Here is a 22014-nt window from a genome sequence, read left to right on the forward strand (position 1 = left end):
ACCTGTTGGAGGCTTGAAAAGGTCAATGGAATCTACCTGTTCCAAGTCATCTATGAGAAGAATCATTATTTTATTATTTCACTGATGTACTAAGAGGGAAACTTTCCCAACAAACTATTTGGTTGTAGATCACACTAAAAAACAAGACCTACATAAACTTAAATTCATTTGATCAAATTATTGTGTTGTTTACAAATTTGATATAATTCTGACCTCAAATCTCTACTTCACCTAAAAGAAAATTAAGGAATGTACAGTTTTATCCTGAGGTTCAAAACACGACCTACAACCAATGGAATGTTGTAAAGAGCCATAGTCTTATTTTGTGGGTTGTGTGGATTATTTGTATTAATATTTACACGTAAATATTCACAGTCCACAAAAAAAAACAATTGACATGGTATAAGAAAGTAGCTGTAAGCTAAGGTTAATAATTTCAAATTAACTTTTACTATTAAACCATGGTAATTCATAGGCCGCGTTCAGGAACGAAAAATTCTTCACTGAGTGAACATTCGTTTCGTTGAGTTAACGCTGTCAAGTTTAACTTTGAGGTTAGATTTCTCACGATGTACTTTGGTCGTGAAAGTTTACCCAGATGTCATGAACGTTTCGTTTCTGAACGTGGCCCATTGCGTTTAAGTGGATTTAAGTGGATTAAATTAGTGAAAAATCGTTGAATATGGGTATGGGAATTTTTGAAAAACTTCGTAATTTTTGATTATGAGCCTAAAAAAGCGTGCAAGGGGTTGTGCGTATAAAAAATCATCAAGATTTTTACCCAAAAATTTACTTCCAAGCTCCTTATTTTCTCCTTAATTTCAACCGAAAAATTCCTTATTTTCTCCTTATTTTTTTAAAAAACCTCCTTATTTCCTTAATAAGGCACGCCATTTTTGAGTGCGAGGTCTGCCGAATAGAATGTTGTTGAAAAAAAAATTAAATTTGGGTCCTCGGACTAAGGCCGCTACTAGGGCCCTATGTGTATTTTACATTGAACTCGAGTAAATTTCATTCGTTTTTCGTAATTTTTGTGTCATTTGGAAGGTAATCAAAGGCCGAATAGAATGTTGTTGAAAAAAAAATTAAATTTGGGTCCCCGGACTAAGGCCGCTACTAGGGCCCTATGTGTATTTTACATAGAACTCAAGTAAATTTCATTCGTTTTTCGTAATTTTTGTGTCATTTGGAAGGTAATCAAAAGCCGAATAGAATGTTGTTGAAAAAAAAATTAAATTTGGGTCCTTGGACTAAGGCCACTACTAGGGCCCTATGTGTATTTTACATTGAACTCGAGTAAATTTCATTCGTTTTTCGTAATTTTTGTGTCATTTGGAAGGTAATCAAAGGCCGAATAGAATGTTGTTGAAAAAAAAATTAAATTTGGGTCCTCGGACTAAGGCCGCTACTAGGGCCCTATGCGTATTTTACATAGAACTCGAGCAAATTTCATCCGTTTTTCGTAATTTTTGTTTCATTTGGAAGGTAATCAAAGGCCGAATAGAATGTTGTTGAGAAAAAATAAATTTGGGTCCTCGGACTAAGGCCGCTACTAGGGCCCTATGTGTATTTTACATAGAACTCGAGCAAATTTCATCCGTTTTCCGTATTTTTTGTTTCATTTGGAGGGTAATCAAAGGCCGAATAGAATGTAGTTGAAAAAAAAATAAATTTGGGTCCTCGGACTAAGGCTGGTTACTAGGGCCCTATGTGTATTTTACATACAACTCGCGTAAATTTCATCCGTTTGTCGTAATTTTTGTTTAATTTAGAAGGTAATCGAAGGCCGAATAGAATGTAGTTGAAAAAAAAAAAAATTGGGTCCTCGGACTAAGGCCGGTACTAGGGCCCTATGTGTATTTATACTCAATAAATTAAAATTTTAGGGCTATTTGAAATTTTTGTTTCATTTGAAAGGAACGTCGTACGGGGCTTCGTAATTGCGCTATGCGCAATTTCTAAGATTAGATGTACACATTCCATAATAATTTTACTTTAACTACATTAACCGGCGCAATAGGTTTACGGTCAAAGTAGGGTGACAGACGCAATAGGGTCACGCACGCAATAGATATACGGGTTTGTACGGGGCTCAGTCGCAGCAAACGCTCCGACTGTTCTGATGGCTCGTTTTTTTAAAGAAATGAACCAATACACAAACGATTGCAACTGTCTGAGGCATTTAAGATACAGACCTATATACATTTTCCCAAAAATAACCGAACACACAAATCCCTATTTATCTTTCATGAATTTACAGCAAAATAAAACCAAACAAACGCGTCATCTGAATAAAAAATCCGATCGAACTGCCATTTTGTTTTTGGAAGAGTGACAGTTCAAGCTCTTGCTGTTGCAGTCACACTTACGACAGGTGAGACACGACGGTGAAGATGTAGACAGGTTAGAAACGACCGAAACGACTCGAAAAACTAAACGTCAAAGTGCCGATGAATCACTTGAACGAACGAGATTGACTCAATTAGATGATATCGTTCATCTTTATTATTTATGTGTTTTCTTGAGAAATAATTGTTAATTCAAAGTTAAAATTCTACAAATAATTGATAATTGAAAATTGACAAAGGCTGTGAGGTCTGCTGACATTTTAAATTTTACAACATTGGGGCGTATTTATAATCCGAGGTGACGCTTTTCACTCAAATTCGAAGTATTTTTGGTTAAATTAACGACATGATTTTACAGATAATGCAGGGGCCGAACGAACCAAAAAAGGACATGGAATGCTTCACAGCGATAATCATTGATCATAACACAGACCACACAACTAATTTGACCTTTCACGCTGCTGCATCATTTACTTCCTCGATATACCACAAGATAAATGTGGTAACAAACGAATCCAAGGCGCTGAGTTCACTGCAAAGAGAGCCATTTACCGCCGAATCGCTTAAGGGTTTCATTCGGAAAATTTGGTCGCTGAAAATTGAACGAAAGTTGTCGGATGACACTGCTGTTAGTGCTTTGTCGTTACTACTGCCGGATGTAGCGTCCAAATGGTGGGAAGACACAAGGCCGTTCGTCGAAAATTGGCATCTCGCCGTTGCATTGATATTGAAAGTACTTGACAGTAAAAGGACACTGCGTGACGCGTGGAGAGAATTTGAAAGCTCTAACCATCAATATGACCGACATCTCATCTCATTTCTCGCAGAGCAACGGATATTGCTAGCTGAAATTCGTCAGTCTAATGTCGTTCTTCCAGAAAAAACTGAAATCGACCTAATTTTCCATAAACTAAACCCAACGATTAGGAAGAAAATTGAACGGAAAAAGATCACCTCGTTCGACGAATTGATAAGACAGGCAAAATCGAATGGCCTAATGGAATGCGATCCGAACCTGTCAGATTTGAACGAAAAATGTACATACTGTCAGCAGCACGGCCACAATGACACCACCTGTTTTAACAGGAAATGTGAAGCAGACCAAGCTAAACAGAGACAACGTTACGAAACGTCCAGCGTACCCTCCATTCCAATGAAAGTAAACGGTATCCCGGATTTTGTTCATTTTGTGACCGATACCCGCCTCAACATCATAACGGACTGTTTGTACGGGAAACTGCTTCAGCGGGGCTGTTTATTCGAGCCGTCAAAACAAGTCGTTGCCTCAACTGTAACGACACGGAATAATATTCTACAGATGGCAACAGTCCTAGTTGAGTGCAACGAACGTCTCATTGTTACACCAGTTATCAAATTGCAGAACTCGCGTGGAAACAAGAACTGCTTTGGTATAGACTTCACCGAATCGTGTGATCTGATTACGCAAGTCGAATTATTGGCCCCTACGAATGACTAAAGTCCAGTATTTTGTTTGTATCCCAATGTTTTGTAATTCAATAAATCAAAAGCGAAATTTCATTTTTTTTACCTGACCTGAAACTTCAGGTGTTCACTCAGCGGGTACATATTGAGAAGACCAAGGTTGTCGGCAATGTTGACAGCCCAAGTGATTTCTTTGTATGCGAGATTGTTAGTACCTTTAAATTGCAACGAACGAATTTCTGCCGATTCTCCGAGAAAGTAACGTGACGATTCCGATCAATGGATTGTGGCTTCAACCTGATAAAGCTCTTTTCCTTGTGACGGACCAGTAATTTTTTAATGAAACATCACATAAACAGTTCACAAAGATCACCGTCATTATCATACGCTCGGTAAATATTGAAAATGCAATCATTTCTTCTAAAATGTTACAACACAATTTTAACTCGACGTGTTACACAACCAAGTACGCCAAAGTCCAATCATCCCGAATATGTCCATAATAGACGACCATAAAGTACAGCAATCTCACAAGAGATGCTAATTGCAACAGACAACGAATTTTGTCGATGTATAATGTTTAGCAAAATCGTTTGCGCTCGTTGGAGTTTTACCAACAATTTTTTTGTTTTGTTTTATTATTTGAAACCAATTATGTTATCAATATAGATATTAACATCCGACGAGGTCACAAAAGGTTTGAGTTTTTTTTTTCTCGTAATTTTTATTACGTTTTTTTTCTGCTTGTCTTAGAGATATTGTTTCCATAAAATGAAATTAATTCGTTTAACTGTTCGGTGTAACAAATTTATTTAACCAGTATTGGCCAAGATATCGGAATCTCTACTCACTGACTGTTGTGGTGGAATATCATGAGCTTAAACGGTTAATTATTTTCAAAACAGACACTCCTTTATGTAAAAACAATTTATTAAAATTTTTAGTCACTAAAACTGTTTGGTTTATGGTATTAATATCGTGAGAACAATATCAAAGACTTCTTTTTCGTTAAATTTTTTAAAAATTTTATATTTTGCATTTATGCAATATGCAGCCCAATTACGTCAAACTAATAATTCAGAATCTGTTTCCATTAGTCTGTGGAAAAAAAAGTTAATTAAATTTGTCATTCGCTCTGGTAGACATGGAGTATCGGTATATCTGACAGAAAGCTCTGTACGTAAGGTTGTAAAGACTAAATGCTTATTGCTTTGCTCAAGACGTGGAAATTTATGAGATATCGACCCGAAAAGAAGATGACTAATGAGTTGAGAATGTTTGTGGAATTGTGTTGCAAATTGTGATGATTTTTAAGTGTCCATTCCACTCAACAAAAAGTACTCTGTGAGAGAGCCGTAAGAGAGCGAGCTGTCAAATTATAACAAAGCAAAAATTGAAAATATTCAATTTTGTCTCTCACACGGAGTACTTTTTTGGTAAGAGGAAACTAAGCATTAGGTCAATTTAATGAAACTATTGAGAAAGGTCTCAATAGTCTTCCTACTAGTTGAGAATTTACATTCATATCAGTGAAGAGTTTTTAATTTTCATTTCGTGTAAAACACATTGATCAAAGAATGATGATTAAAGAGATTTCTGACATCTTAGATATGCTTTTTATAGATTCTGTACAGCTGTGAGAAGCATACTGTTCATATATATATATAAGATTAAGAATATGGACACTGTATCAATGTTGTAGGAGTAAACTCAATTGTATGGAACATGGTTTTATCAAAATACAAAAGGTGCCAAAAAGGCAATATATTGTGGAAAGAGGCACTGACATTTTAATTTGACAAAAAAGTGCAAGGCGAAATCAGTTTTGCCTAATTTTATTTAGCTTTCGGCACTGGAAAAATTACAATTGAATGGGGAATTGAAGTTTTTATAAGTTATTTTCAATCGACGTAAAACAAGATTCTAAACAAAAAATTGTTCAACGACATGTTTCTAGAATGCACTGATCCTTTTATAAGTTCGTCTAAACACCTTACACATAACTTATATTCATCGAGACTGGAAAAGGCCTCCGGCACATTTTAGGCGGCTGACGAAATTGGGTCGATTTAGGGTCGTACTTTGTAAACAAAATTAATTTTATAAAAAAATCTGTTACATTTTAGCATATCCGGAATTTATCATTTTTGGAAGCCTCGCTAAAAGCTACTCAACTTTTTGTTAAATTATAAAATAAATGCAATCAACGGTACGATGATATCAGTTAAAACTTAATTTAGTCAATTACATTGAGTGTTGAAAATCTTTTTATGTTTTAGCGACAGCCAGGTGTCAAGTTGAAAATTAGTGTCCGATTCATAGGGTGGCTAACAAACTTATGATGGCATTTTATCGCACTAAATGTCCTGTAAACCTCGCCTTCGCCTCGGGGAGACAATCGACATGCGAATTAAATACCTTCATCCGATTCTTTTTTCATAAATAACTATTTTTCTTTACTTAGGAGGGAAAATGGACTTTCCGTCCCTTGGGAAAAGTCTTTCCCTCGTTCGTAAAGGAAAACGTTATACTACACTCGCGAAATAATTTTATATTTCGTATCACGAAGAGTAAATGTACCTTGGGCTAAAGCCCTCGGACTTTTACTCATCTGGATTCGAAATATCAAATTCCTTCCCTTATACAGTAATATACTATTTTTCGTTGGCTGTGTGAGTGATAAAACATTGAGCTACTAAATCCCTTTTTCAAACTCTCAAATTTATTAGGATTTTCATTGTTGTGCGCAAACCTCTTATTACTTTCCGTTACTTGGTCACATCTTATCGATGTGGTATGCCCTTGACTAACATTAGCTGACATGCCAATTTTGTTTTTTTTTGTCATTATAAATTTAGTTACATTAAGTTTATGTATATAAACCGTTTCTTTTTTAAACCGTTCTGATAATATTTCTGCTTCACATATGTTTCAACTTTTTAGATATCTATGTGAAGGCTGTGCCTTTAACTTATATTGAAACACTGGGTTTGGTAAACGTCATAATTTATTGTTTTAATTGACTTGATAACTGGTCGAGTGTCGCTGATAGATCGATTCTACTTCTCGTTACATAAATAACTATGCCTATGTGTACCTCGTTTACGGGTCACTACTTGTACGAAGTACGAGGTCTAATACTGTAACTTGAGTAAAAAGCATCCGGTTTTGATATTTTTTCCCTCAGTTTTGTAATGTCAAAAGGAAGGCTAAGTTCGATGATGACCAAAATCGGTCGAGCGGCTCCAGAGATATGGTCTGAAAAGTGCTATTTTAAAGGTTTTATATCCTCGGAACTGTACAACCAAAAGCAGTAAGAAGCATAGATAATGAAAGCTACTGACCACACCAGTCAGAGGGAAAAAAATTATCAAAAACGGATCACAGGAACGAAAGTTAGAGAGCGAAAGTAGTGTTTTTTGCTAATATCTCGAGTAAATATCAACAGATTTTCATGTTTTTTTCTGTTTGAAAGGTATTGAAGAGCATAATGCAGTGGTACGGTTTTCAGATGCCTAACAAAATGACCGCCAGACGCCATATTGGCTTTCAGTAAAAATGATGAGGGATTCTTTTGAAAATGGACCTACCGAAATCGGAAGCATATTCTAGTGGACTTTTTCATATGTGCCTTGTTAGGTATTGACTCCTAGAAGCCAAAACATTTTTTGAAAAATTGGCCAATGGGAGCTGATCGAAAACCGAAAACATGCACTTTTCTTATGGATGCCCTGTGAGATGCATGAAATATACAGGATCGTGTGAGGCGTCATTAGAAAGGTATTTGCATGTACTTTCGGGGCGTCAAGGGTCTTATTGAGTTTAAAATTCATCTACACTAAGATTTGAGCAGTTGAAAAAATGGTAAAAATTTGGCTACATCGGTGAATTTCCAACGGTTCCTCTGCATCCGAAAATGAACAGAATCAACAAGAATCTGTTGTCCCTGATCACTACTGGTCTCAGCTTTCCAATGTCAACAAACATGCATGGGTAGTGACACGATAAATGTACATTTTAGGTGTAAATTTGAGGCTCACACCCTCTACTCCAATTATTTCGTGCTCACGAAAGATTTGATCAGAAAATATTTTTTTTGCAGCAATTTCAGCTGCTAACTTACTTTTTCGAGATCAGCGTAGCCAAACTAATATACAGTAACGAATTTCTGCTGAAATTTGCTGCGGAACTATAAATTAATGTGCTTACAACTCTACTGACCCCTCGTAGCCAATGCATACATAACGTGGCAAAAATTTAATTTCTAAGCCAACGTCAGCATAAAATTCGTAATAGTATAGTCGGACGTCGGTGGGACAGACGGACGTGGGTGGGACAGACGGACGTCGGTGGGACAGACGGATGTCGGTGGGACAGACAGACGTCGGTGTGATAGACGGACGTCGGTGGGACAGACGGACGTCGGTGGGACAGACGGACGTCGGTGGGACAGACGGACATCGGTGGGACAGCCGGACGGATTATTATTTCTAGAGCTGACACAGTAGACATACCTATTTTATATATATTATATATTATATTATAATGATATGATATATGATATCTATAAGAGATACCCAGGGGTGGGACAGACGGACGGATTTCGGTTTTAAGACCCTTGACTCTACGTCAAGGGAATTATCAATCTAGCTATCAATACCATTTTTCCTACAAAGGATAGGTTCGTTTTGAAAAGCATGCAAAGATCTCACTTCAAAAACCTTCGACATTCCATTACCTCACTTTACAAACCTTTTGATCGTAAATTTAATTAATTTTGTACATTTGATTTTTGTTTCTTTTCGCAAATAACCCATTTCCAACATCATTTTTTATAAATTTAATTGAACTTTTCAGTTGACCTCTAATCTGCATAGAACATGCATTGCATACCATATCCCAATAGTTCAGAAATATTTTAAATTAATGTCTTCCCGTTTTCTGTAAATAGTTTTTTTTCTTTTTCTGTAAATTCTATTCGACATAACTGCGACACAGTGAAAGGTTTTTTTTTTCCTTCTTCTTTCGTTTGAAACTTGCACACCTCTATAATTCGTGATATAATTAAGCGAAAACAAAACAAATGTGATGGAAAATAACGGTTTAACCATCGCGAATGATATGTATAGATAAGAAAGTCATAGAGTGTTAAAGAAGTCCAACGGTGAACCTAGCAGGTAATCACAATATTTTCCGTTTGAATATATTGCATATTATGCTGTCTGGTGAGATAGCCATTTATATATCGCAAACAGTGCCATATAGACCCTCCATAGATTGGAAATGTTAAAGCATATTTGCATTTTCATGACCGTGTTTTTGTCTATTGTTTACATTATTTATAGAAAATGAACAAATAGGAGGAAAATAGGAAGATAAAAAAAAATTTGCTAAACAATTCTCAAGCGAAGAAAGATTTTTGTTTGAAAAACTATGCTCAATTCAACAATGTAATATCCGTGGAATGGTTTACACATTTAGGTTACTTGAAAGTTAGTTTTTTTTTTTTAAATATTAATAATCTCCATTATAAGATTTGTGTATTAATTGAAATGATTGCCTTCAAAAGTGTTTGTGCAATGATTAGGATATCAAATTACATGATTCAACGTAAAATTTCTATGCCGTTTGAGTCGCTGTGTGGGATTCGGTTGACTGTTATTCATTTTTGTACTTTATGAAAAGTATTTTTCATTTCAAATAAAAAGATTCAACTGATATTCAAGCATTGCACGATTTTCATCAATTTAGACATATTAGATTTATTGCAATTTAAGTTGAGTTAGCCAACCAACCAGCCCATTCGTTGAACACTTTATTTTTGTATTAGTTTCTCAAACAAAAATTTTATTCGAGATTAATTTCTTTTACGTCCGAAAAAAAAACTAATGCCGATGTATAGTTACGTTGCAAGATGGCACACAGTTCTCGCAATGTGCGAAACGAAGTCTAACGTTGAATATTAATTGATGCAATAAAACGATATTGGAAGTGATTAAAGAGTGAAAGTTTGGCAAATTTATCAATCCGCTTGGGAATTAAATTTCAAATCCAAAAAAGACAATTACGAAAACACAAACAAATGTTTCACTTTCGCCGTAGAGCATCTTGAATTTTCAGTTTTAGTTTTTTTTAAATTATATTGGTTATAGTACAAAAGAGGATAAACCCGAAGTAAAATTGTCACTTAGTCCACTATAGAATTAAATTGTTTTAACATGTTAAATTACTGTTTTACACACGTAAAAAATCCCACTTTCATATAGCCATTCTTTTTGATTTTTCTACTTTGCCATTACGAAATAATAGGAATCATAGAAACGGAGACGAACAGCGAGGAAAAGTAGATTGAATGCGCATGGATTAACTGAGGTCGCCGTTGCCTACAGTGCCATCTTGTATTACAAATTAATCATTCTAATCATTCGATTAGAACAGATTGTAGATTTTGGGAGGCTTCCACTAGAGAAGCAGAAACACAGTTGTTTGTGTCAAAGTACCTGCATTGCATTTATAAACATTAAATAATCAGTAAGGCGCCTTCCATCCAAATAAAAGATAGGTTAATAAAAGATTAGAGGCAATTTTAGTAAGATGAACAATCTTCCTGATGAGGTAATTCCTGTAATTTTGGAAGCCTAATTTGATATTTTTCATTTCCCATGACATGCCCCAAAGCTCAGAACTGAAGAGTTAACTGAATGTTTTTTCGAATTTAAATAGTGTTTGTCGTGTAAGCTCCTGGGACTCTAGATTTTAGTGAATGATATACACAAACTTCTAAACTACTAATACAAACCATTGAACTATTTCAAGCATGTCGATTGAATCCTCCAAACGATTCTCTACAACGCAACAAGCCATTTCAGTCCAGGCAGTAAATTGTCTGAATTCGAAATTGGCTTAGGTAAAATAAACAATTCTAAACACTGACACACTACTGCATTTGCCTAATGCAATATTGCAGAATTCTTTGATTCACCATTTTGACAAGCGACGAACTGAAAGAAAAACATTATGCAATTCGTGACTGTTTTCTTTACAGCGAATGCATTATCTTGCATACAAATGTCTTTATCAAACTTGAACTTGAACGCAGAGATGAGAGAACGATATTGCGAGTGATTAATAAATTTCAACATTCTCTTAGCTTATATGTCTTCGTTGCATCATTGCGTTTTGTCTATTGCACACATATAATATACACATTGAAATAATTTAAATTACAGATCGAATGCGTTTTGAATGCATAATTTTGATTCGGTGCTAGGGATGCCCGATTCAGTAATTTTCTATTGGGGCTTCGGAACATTTAGTTATAACTTTGCATTGGTTGAAGAACGAATATTGTACTACAGCAACGCACTTCAAGCAAAAGTGCTTCGAGTGACAGCTGCCAAATAAAGCACTATTTTGTATGACAAATGTTTCCAGATTTTTTACAGTGCCAAAATTTGTTCTATACACTGTCCCGTTTCAGTACTCTATTAAGAGTGGCATCATGCTTGAAGTGCTTAGACTACAGTGTGAGATTCGCCTAGACTATTGTTGGTTTGTGTGACTTTCTAATGCTAACTGTCTGGTCCTGGATGTCCTCATTATACAAAAGTGTTGAGAGAAAAATCTTTTCCCTATCTTCCTTTATGGTATGGATGATATGGACACTTTACAAGAAAATGCATTATGAATACATCGAAGGTCATTCACACATTCACTTTTTTAAATATTCGACCTGTTATGTGTGAATGCACCACAAGGAGTAACACTGCAAAATAACTCAAACAAAAAAAACCCGCTCTTAACAATAACCATAAGATCATGTGATGTATTCAAATATTTCGATAAAATTTGATTGTGTTTCAAACATAATACGAATGCATTGTGAGCACGCTACTATTTAAATGACGAACAATGGTTAAACAAAATTGATATTATGTTGAATTTATTTAAGAGCCGAAAGGCGAGAAAAGTCGTTGGACCATTTTTTTTTATTTGGCTCGAAAAGAGATCTAACATGAGAGCATCAGGAAATGAGCTAATATTAGCAATTTATTTTCAAAAAACGCTTACAATAGCTGACAGGTCGTCAACAATATGTGGGATGCAGAACGAACCATAGTGCGAGTTCATAAAGGGCTGAGCGTCGCTTGCAGTAGTTGCATACAATTGGCTGCAGAAGCCTCGACAACAGCCAAATGCAATGTAAAGTTCAATAAATGAAGAAGTGATGGAAAGGCACAACTATTCAAGCGAGTAAGCGGAATCAACGGATCTCACATGCAATTCATTTTGTTCATAATTAGTTTCATAATGTAGACCGTTCCTATCAAGGTCCCCTATTTGACTTTTCAAAAATTAATAGCTCCTGCCTGGCTTATTTTGCACTGACCGGTCGGAATACTTCTAATATCTTTAAATCAATATTTTTTGACTAATGGTTAGTTAAAGTAACTAGAACTGGTACAACAATTATCAGAAATCGCAAACCGTATTGGAATGAAACGGTTCAAAATTGGGTTCGAGAAGAAGATGTCCACGGTAGCTCAATGGTTAGAGGATCAGCCCAGCAAGTTGAAGATTGCGGGTTCGGTCCCCACCCGAGAATCAAAAATTTTTCTTTTCTAATTTAATTTCATTCCAATACGGATTAAGATTACGGTCAATAAGTACTTTACTAAAATCTTTGAAAATATACATTATCCTTTCACAGATGTATCTTACCATCGTATCTATTCATGGTCTATTATGTTTTGCGGTGATTGTTTTCAAATCTTTGACTTAATTTTTCTTAACATGCGTTTTGCTATATAAAACTCGTTATCAATAACAGATGATAGCCGTCTGTAACTAGTAGGAAATCTACTATCAAGTTTACTGAGAATCTGTTGGAAAGTTAATTTACTTATGTAAAACTAGTACATGAAACAAGAAGTCTTGCAACCCTATACAATGACTGCGAATAGAACATAAGTAATCTTTGAAATAGAATGCGAATAGAACATCTTTTTATACTTTATAAACATTATAATAATATGCATGTCAACAAATAACATTTTTCACATTTGATCTCAAATTTTATGGGAACAAAAATTTTATTTTAATGCAAATTATACCTAATATAATGTAAATTGGAAATGCGAATCTTGTTTGTCTTTTTCGTTCATATTTTTTTGCAAAATTTATTTAATTCGATAAAATAAACAATTTTATGGGATATGAGTGGTAAATGGAAAGGAGACAATTAAGTTGTCAATTAAATTATTTCCTAACGTATGAGTGAATCTGGGATTTGCTGAACATAAATACAATTTTCAAAATTTAATTAATTTTATAGTCGTTACCAATGGTGCGTGCTTATTAATTAAGACATTAGCACACAGATGCATCATTGCATCGAAATTTATCAATCGTTTATTAATGAAAGATAGTGATTGTCGTTTAAAACACGCTTGCGTCTTCAGGGGGAGCGGGCAGGAGCAAAGTCATATGTCTTGTCAATTGATGTGGGTAGTCCCACAATTATAGCGTAATTGAATATCGTAATATTGAAAGCCTATATGGGTAACTACAGGGTTAGTTCCGTTACAAATTTCGTCATTTCTTAATAAAGTGAGCTGTGTTGGTTATGTTTTGCGGTAACAAATCAGTCTATAAATTTTTTGATACTCAGGAGACCCAGTGATTTCATGCCAAGAAGAATTGGAATTTTTAGCCTGCGAAGTGTATCTTGTGTGATCGAAGAAGTCGGGCAGTTAGTTGCGTTACACGTTTGTGACTTTTCGAAATATTTTCACCAATGTAAACTGATTTCTGTAAACTGAAAGCTATGGTCAAGACGCGCAGTTTAAGCCCAATATGAGGTTGGTAGCCCAAAATTTGTGGGAGATGTGTCTATAAAAGTGATATTTTTCGGTGGTCATTCATTAATAGCCAGAAATAGTTTTTTTTTTCGAAATTGGTCGTTGTTGCCCCGCATAAAATGATGCTTTGGCTCAAAACCGTTTAAAAAAATGGTTACAAAATTTTTGTCGAGAATAACCTCGACGAGTCAAAATTCGAGAATGACACTTATCCCCACTAGGAAGCTCATTTCACCTCCTTCACTCACTTCAATAACCTGATCGAGCTAAAGTTATTTTTCCAGTGAAGTCATATGCTGTAGCTTTCGAATGGCACCGATCTTCAATTTTGATATGAAAAAATTTTAAACTTCTCCAGATAATATAATATAAAGGTTTGAGGACCAACAAGAACATCAAAATTTTGGCAACGTTTGGGTCGCAAAGGTGATTTTACCTTACTTCGAAGGAGAATGAACCAAAAACCTTCTAAAAATTTAATTTCGTGTCATTTGGTGCAATTGTGGAATTATAGCGTTCGTCTCTACAGGGAAACAAGTTTACAGAAATCATTTCAGATTTATTGAGAACATCTTGGAAAGTCGTATACAAACAAACACTTTTTGGTCATATCGCCCCGAGACGTTATGCCAATGACCTCATATTGGTGTCAAACTACGCGTCTTGTCAATAGCTTCGAGCAAAAAAAAAAGTTTAGTGAAATCGGTTCAGGTTTCGTTAAATAAACTATAATTTTCAAAAATTTGCTAAAAACAAGCATAAATTTTTATGGTGGTATCTCCCCGAGATTTTCGGCCACCTAATATGTGGCTTAAACAATGCGTCTGGTCAACAGCTTTCAAGGAAAAAAAAAGTTTACTGAAATCGGTTTTCATTTGGTGAAAATATTTCGAAAAGTCTCAAATTAGCTTGAGTAATATAGAATTTTGTTCCTACCAGGCATATGTGAAGCAATCCATGACCTATCCCGTACGAAACTTCAAACCCAAATAGCTCGAAATCTACTAGACTTTCCTATTCTTACTAGTTCGGTCCCCTGAAAGTATATGGAATTACCTTTCTTATGACACCCCACACGACCCTGTACGACCCTGGCTTCTTGGCGTCCAATTTCGGTAGGCTGTTTTTGAACAGAATCCATCTTTCTGTAAGTATATTTACAATGTTTTTTGAAGCAACAACCTCCTAATGAGACTTCTTTCAACAATCATTTAATTTCGACTGATTTTCCAAGATATGTCGATAGAAACTGACGGCTGTTTTTTACATTTAGCTAAAGCTACTTCATCATTGAAGAGCATAATCACTATTTTCCTTACCTTTTCATATTGTTTTCACTGAAAAAGAAAATCGAAATATTTGCACCGTACACTTTAAACACACCATAATTATTTAAATACATATACCAGAACCATCCACTGCCACATTTCCAGTAAGACATTCCAGTAAATTAATAATAATGAAGATACAAAATAGTTAATATACGCAGAAAATTGTGTTCTGTACATTTCTGCGTTATAAATACATGCTATTCAAATTACACGGTTGAATTCATATGCCACGGTATCTATTACCATATGTTTTTCCATACATTATATAGATCGACATGTAATTTTGCATAACTTCTCTCTTTTGAATAAGATCAAAATAAAGTAACATAAGCATGTGTCGGTTCGATATTCGATACCATAGCAATATATTATTCAGCCGTAGAATATAACAACAAAAATGCCTAAGTATAAAATTGCGAATTAAAAATAAATAAAAAAAGGTAAAAGAAGCTAAAATAAGTGAGAGAATATATCATCATGTTGTGTTATTCGCGGTGAGGATGGACATTTTAAATTACAAAATAGGTAACGTAACATGACACATAGCTTAGCGGGAGGAAACACTTGATTTTATTTTATTCAAAACAAAAAGAAGAGAAATTTACACGAATAAAAATGATTTTTTTACAGCCGATATCAATCTAAAAATGAACTAACGACGACTTTAACTAAAAACTCTTTTTTTTAGTAGTAAGACAGATCCGATTGCAATTTCATATAAAAATATTTTTTAATTCGGTTGGGTAAGGATGTCTACGAATAGAATAGATTGTTTTGGACATTATGAGCATTAAATTTCCAGCAAAATTTGAATTCACAAACAATAAAATGAATTGTTTCTTCCATGAAAGTAAGCTACCAACAATTTTAAGACCTTAAGTACTGCTGTAAACTTGTATTTTTCTCTGCGGGCATGACGTACATTATACTTTTTCATATCACAATGGATGATCAGAATATGCCAGTTGGAATAAAAGGAAATTAGCGTGCAAACATGCAATATTTAGTTTGAATTTAGCTTCTCTTAAGATACATTTTACCACAGTTTTTAATACAAAAACACAAAACGTGCCACAAATCTAAATAGAAAAATGAGATAGAAAATTGAAAGAAAATAAAAAGGTTGAAAATTCGCGCATCTGATCAAACACGAAGTGTAATAATTGCACTATGTCCCATATATTAAGATGGAACTTGCGACAAAAGACCTATTTTATGCAACAACGATGTGTTCATTAAAGCATTTTACTGGGAACACATGTATGGACGTGAGGTGTGTTTGTTTTGCGATCGCGACTATTGGAACACGTAATTCTAAAGTGAAATTTGACGTGCTTTCGTTTCTAATTATTCTTTATAGTAAATTCTTTTCGGTGCGCAGAGATAATGCCGGTCAAAGTGGATGGAATTGTTGCTATCAAATTATTACATTCATTTTAAGAGGAGAAGCACTGTAAAGTGAATGACTCGGCTTCATATGTGTAGTAAACCTACAGCAAAATGATTTTAAACGAAGCAGGTAAAATTAAATATTTACTCAAGTTCGTGTAAAAATTTTAAATGTCGAAGATCTTTCCAGTGTGTGACCCCTAGAAGCTGTGAACTTAAACCCGACTCTTAAGGCTGTTGTAACAAACACGAATACTTAGACGTTTTGTCTTGCAAAAAGTATAGACAGGTGAAACTAGTGAAAATAAATAATCCAGATTATCATTTGTTAACCAAACTTTTCTCATTCAAGAGTTAACCTGTTACAGACGGTAAACATATGACCAGTATTATTATCGGATCTATTACTTCCAACGATCAAAGTATTTTTAATCGATTGATTTCAAATCTTATACTTCAACATGCATTTTACTATATAAAGTACCGTATTACCCAGAATTTGTCATTATCGATAAACGATGAATAGCCGTATCTAACAGGTTAAAGTCAACCAAATTTATATCGAAATTTGTGTCAGCTGTTGTACTCATCGTTTCATACCCTAACAACCATAAAACGCTCTCAGAGAGAGGCAGAAGCCTTCAGTTGAATTTAATGAGCTCATATCGAATTGCAACTGAACATGATGTTCGCATAGGGTTTGACATTAGGGGAAATTTAAATAGTTCGCACTCTGTCTTGGGGGGAAGGAGGTCAGACCAAGCGTACGCTTCATACATTTAAAAAAAAAATTCTTGTTTATTTTTGGGTAAATTTTGGGGGAAGGCATCGCTCTTCAAATCACCTTTTTTAGCGTTCCTGATAACAGATGATTCAAATCCAATCTTTCTCAATTTATACTATATATAACGTTAGAATAACAACCTTTGTTCTTCCTCTTATAAATATCAAATGATTATTTTCGTAGTGGGTAAAATGTATGTATACAATACAATAGTGATGCGAAACCATTTGGAACGTAGCAAAGAATTATGGCATCCCATAAACGATACAGGACATCGGTACAGGAATCTGCAAAATTACACTTGCCGCAAAAATTACAAGCGAAAAAAATTCTTTCACATTTAAAACTGCAGTCGACTATTCCAGTAAAATTTTCAAAAATTCCTCTGACGAATTCGGTATAAATTACCGTCATCTACATGGTATGTAACGTGTACCAAACACTCAATAAATACAGAGCAAAATATTTACTTGCGATAACATAAACTCTCATTTTCCACCAATAAATCTTCGTCTGGTTAAAATAACATCAATTTCGATTCAATAAGCCAATATTGTAAACAACAATCATCTCGGATCTTTCTTAACATTTTACACCAAACGATACGATGCACAATTAGATGACGAGATTCATAGTGGCAATTTTAATAAAATCGCAACACAAATTTATTATTTGGAATTTAGCGATTTACATCTTTCAAACTAGACAACCAGGCCATATATATGGACTAAAAAAAACCTTACCATTACATGATACTCTAGACAATGAGCATTATGCTCGGTATTATGTACAACGGGAGTAATTGGTTCGAAGCAGAGAAATATATAATGAATTTTTGCCTCCAGGTATGGTTACAAATTTATGAAATTGTTGTGCTGCATTGTTAAATAGTAGGAAAACAAATTGTATGTGAATGTGGGAGATAAATTTCAACATTCACTGGCTCTCATGCACATTGCACACCTTGGCGGAACAATATCGATTAGAAATTAAACAAAATGAAGAATTTGTTGGGATAGATATTCGCCGAAAAACAAAATGTTTACTCCACACACAATCTCAACACTAGCGCATTTATTAACGCTAGTTAAGTCAACTCCCGAGTTAAACTATCATCATTGGCATCCAAATATGGTGGAAATTTTCCATTTATGTGTATGCCAATTATGTTGGCGATTACGAATGAATAAAGGAATTGAAAATGAAACTTTTAGTTTATTCTCTCATGAAAGAACTTAATTGATATGTAAATGGCAATAAGGAATTATGTTCAATTATGTGACTGTTTAAGTCGTTCCCTTGCATATCTAAATTAGAGTTTAAGTTTTTGCGTCGCCGTTTATTATTCAGAATTTCTAAGATTGCCCTTGAAATGACACCCTTGATTTCTAAATATAAATAATTCTCATCTCCCTTGTGAAAAAACCGAATCTCAAAAGTTCGAAAAGCTTTTGATACTTTGTTTTTTGAGGGTTTGTTTATGACCCTACGCATATCTTGACAAGTAAACTTAGACCAATACTCTCTCTAGCAAACAAACTCTCAGCTCTCTGTGTCAAATTCACACTGTATTTCTTTGTATTCTACAAACACTATTTCACATTTTGATGGACAACGCTGTAATGTACATGTAAATTCCAAAGGCTACTTGATTCTTTCATCACCTTAATAAAAGTAGTTTGGTTGCTAGAGAGGGTATTGCTTAGACATTCTTGTGACGTAGTTATTCTCAACAAGTTGATAGAAAAACTTTAAGTCACTGAAAATTTACACAGCCATAAGGCCTATCCGCAATTTTACTATCGGATCTATTACTTCATTTGATCTAAGTCTTTTCAAGAGATTGATTTGAGACTAAACTTATTGGAAAAAGGAGTTAGCAAAATGTTCATTAACAGTAAACAGTGTTCTTGGTTAACCTCTTCTTACATGTTGAATTCAGTACACTTGAAGAAACAATAAAAATCATTCAAGACATCATCTCACAATTCTCAATTCCTCATGAAAATGGTGTAAAAAATAATTGATTTTGTTCTATGACATTTATTAACGGTCATACAACATTAGTCATTTTATGTGATATTACATGCCAAGTATCGATTTCATTGATAAAATATATTTTGCACGCATATGTAATACTAAAATGCCTTGCAGACACTGGCACTGGTTCAAATTAATTTCTCAGATTTCCATCAAACTTGCGTAGAGTGCAATCGTAAGTTGTATCTCACACAGAAACATTAATCTGTATCGATATGTTCAACTAAACAATTATGGTTAACTTTGGATGTAATAAGTGTTTGTGAAAATTATGCGATAAAATATTATGGAGCACAGCGGAGGAATATAGGGACATTACACTCGACGTCGTCTATTAACAAAGGGGCACCAAGGGTGGTGAACAATGAGATGATGAAAAACAGTTTAAAAAGGGCCTAGAGCAGGGCCTATTTTTGGTAAATTCGTTTCCCGAAATCTAAATTATTTGCGGAACATAACGGTAATCTTCTGTAAATTCGGAGGAAACTATACTTCGAAAAATGCTGTTAGTTTATGACCTTGTGACTTTGTATGCTTTGAGCCAATAACTTTGACTTTACGAGTATTTGTATTGTTAGTTTTTCTGCTCCCTGTACCATGACTTTCGGGAGCAGTTTTCCCTTCGTAAATTAATTTACTCATACAGCGTCCTGGCATATGAAAGAAAATTGATTCAATTTGAAAAGATACAAATTTGTAAATAATGTTTTTTACCTAAGAGAAGCCATGCGTCATCGTTGTCATTGTCAGATGATAAAAGGTCAACATTCCACTTCAACGAACAAGTCAATATTCCGAATATTTTACGAAAAACAAAATTCTTTTGCAACATTGCGTTTTCTCCACAAAACAACTTTTTCGGAGTTTCAGTGAAATCTCACCTCGGTCAGGGCATTCGATCTATCCAATACGAGAATATAATTTTCTAAAAGTTGTAAAATTAAATCCGATGAACAAGTAAAATAAGCGCCGATTTTTTCCTCTTTCTTCAACTTAATGGAAAATGATCATATTACAGCAATTTTATTGGAATTCTTTTTCATTGTTAGCCATTAATTTTACCGTCTGCGTGCTTATTAAGAACATTCTCTATAAATAACAAGCGAACGAATTTATTAAACATGACTTTCATGACATGATTAAACATTCGAACCATGCCTTTTCTTAGATTTAATTCTCGGCAAGTATGGAAGTACATAAACAAACAAATAGCTGAGGTAAGGCGACACTTAGAATATATTTGTATCCGCGTACTGGTTTAAAAAAGATTAATGTGAGAAAACTTTTCTACACATTTCGAATGCCAATTGCTATGCTTATTGCACATAATTAGCAACAAAAGAAAAAGATTTGAACAATTTTGAAGAAAAATAATGATAAAATCAAACGCTTATGGATTACAATTCGTTTAATTAAATCCATTTTTCAGTTGCAGTTACTCAGTCAGAGTATTATTATGATTTTGTTACCCACACTCCACTGAATCCGAGTAATTAATTCTTCTCAAGCGAACTCATGCCGTTCAGATCCTTATAAAATAACGCTGCGAGAAATTGTTTTCACTGTACGTGTATCCATAGACAACACTCACTGTGAAACATATAAAATTGTTCCTACTATTGTACACTTCCCTATACACTTTGATCGCATGTTTTATTCATTTTGAATATGTTTATGTGCAGAAATGTAATAAGCGTAACGATCATGTGGTCTATTTATTAGTTGAATTAAAAACACTGCGAAGGTGTGCACATTATAACTGAAAGTCGAAGGCGTGTCTTTTAGGAGCATTTTGAATAGAACTGCTTTGATTGGATTATTGAAATCGGAATTATTTTAATGTTCAATGTTTTCGTTTGAGAGTTTTGTAGACTCTCAATAAATATTTTATCTTTTTATAAGGTTGTGCCAATCGATCAGTTGATGTACAATATTTAAAACATTCTTATCGTTATCGTACTGTACCAAAAAAACAGTGAAGGAAAATTGGTTTGAAATTAGATCAATCATAAACGCTACTGACGATGTGGTTGCATTATTTGTTAACCCAATATTCGATTGACATTAATAATTTCCTACTTGGAGCGATTGAATTTGTCGATCGTACTAAATATGATGTTGTTTCTGACGGTTTATAGTACATTGGTTTCAGTTTAGGAGGTCTCAAATACAATGAAGCTTAATAATAACAAGAAATAAAATGTAAGTGGAAAGCTATACCTAATTCCCACTAGAGCAAGTGACTACTTGTGGGACCGGAGGCTCGGTAATAATTAGGTGGTGAGCGATAGTATCTATATAGTTGGCAACAGTGCGTCTGTCTTGAAAATCAAACACGTCAACGTCTGGAACATTTACAGGCGGTATAGATGCTACAGTGTTGAACAAGGCTTTAATATGCTCGGCGACCCTGGTTGTCTGTGGAAGAAAAACTCTGTTCACGAGATTCCAAACGCTTATCGAAAAGGATGTGGCGTGGTGCCAGACCTTTGAAATTAAATGCTTACCGTTTCACTCACTGTGAGCTTTATGAGAAGTTAAACGAAATATTTACAGCCAGATGATCCTTTTCAGATTTAATTAATCTAATAGATTTTAACCTATTTTCGAAAGCGCTATAGTCACGATCATACGTTTGTCATGTTCAAATTAAAATGTCGTGTCCGAAATTTTGTTGCGAAAACGGCGTGGGGTAATCTGGCACACCATACAATCTCTAGGAGGCGAATCTGGCACAGTCATGACTTTTCGTTACATGCAGTAAAAGGACGCGTGTGCCAGATTCCCCGATGCCATCACAACACACTCCACAGCACTGC

At 34.6% G+C, this 22014-nt stretch overlaps 1 protein-coding gene across 2 annotated transcripts; it reads left to right on the top strand.

The window, feature by feature from the left end:
- The first annotated feature begins 2377 nt into the window (after window positions 1-2377).
- LOC119067927 lies at window positions 2378-3975 on the top strand. Of its 2 annotated transcripts, XM_037171240.1 has the most exons (3): window positions 2404-2646; window positions 2707-3091; window positions 3176-3969. In XM_037171240.1, exons 2-3 carry the CDS (start codon window positions 2710-2712, stop codon window positions 3823-3825), a joined length of 1032 nt encoding a protein of 343 aa, XP_037027135.1. In that variant the 5' UTR covers window positions 2404-2646; window positions 2707-2709; the 3' UTR covers window positions 3826-3969. The 2 variants fall into 2 exon arrangements, with proteins under 2 accessions (XP_037027134.1, XP_037027135.1); XM_037171239.1 differs by having other exon boundaries at window positions 2378-2646; window positions 2707-3975.
- Window positions 3976-22014: the final 18039 nt, after the last annotated feature.

This window comes from Bradysia coprophila (genome assembly GCF_014529535.1).
Source record: "Bradysia coprophila strain Holo2 chromosome X unlocalized genomic scaffold, BU_Bcop_v1 contig_130, whole genome shotgun sequence".
In the NCBI taxonomy this organism is placed as follows: Eukaryota; Metazoa; Arthropoda; class Insecta; order Diptera; family Sciaridae; genus Bradysia; species Bradysia coprophila.

What these genes read in the sequence shown, in the direction of transcription:
- LOC119067927 (XM_037171239.1), top strand. Translation starts at nt 2,710, where the DNA reads ATGCAGGGGCCGAACGAACCAAAAAAGGACATGGAATGCTTCACAGCG.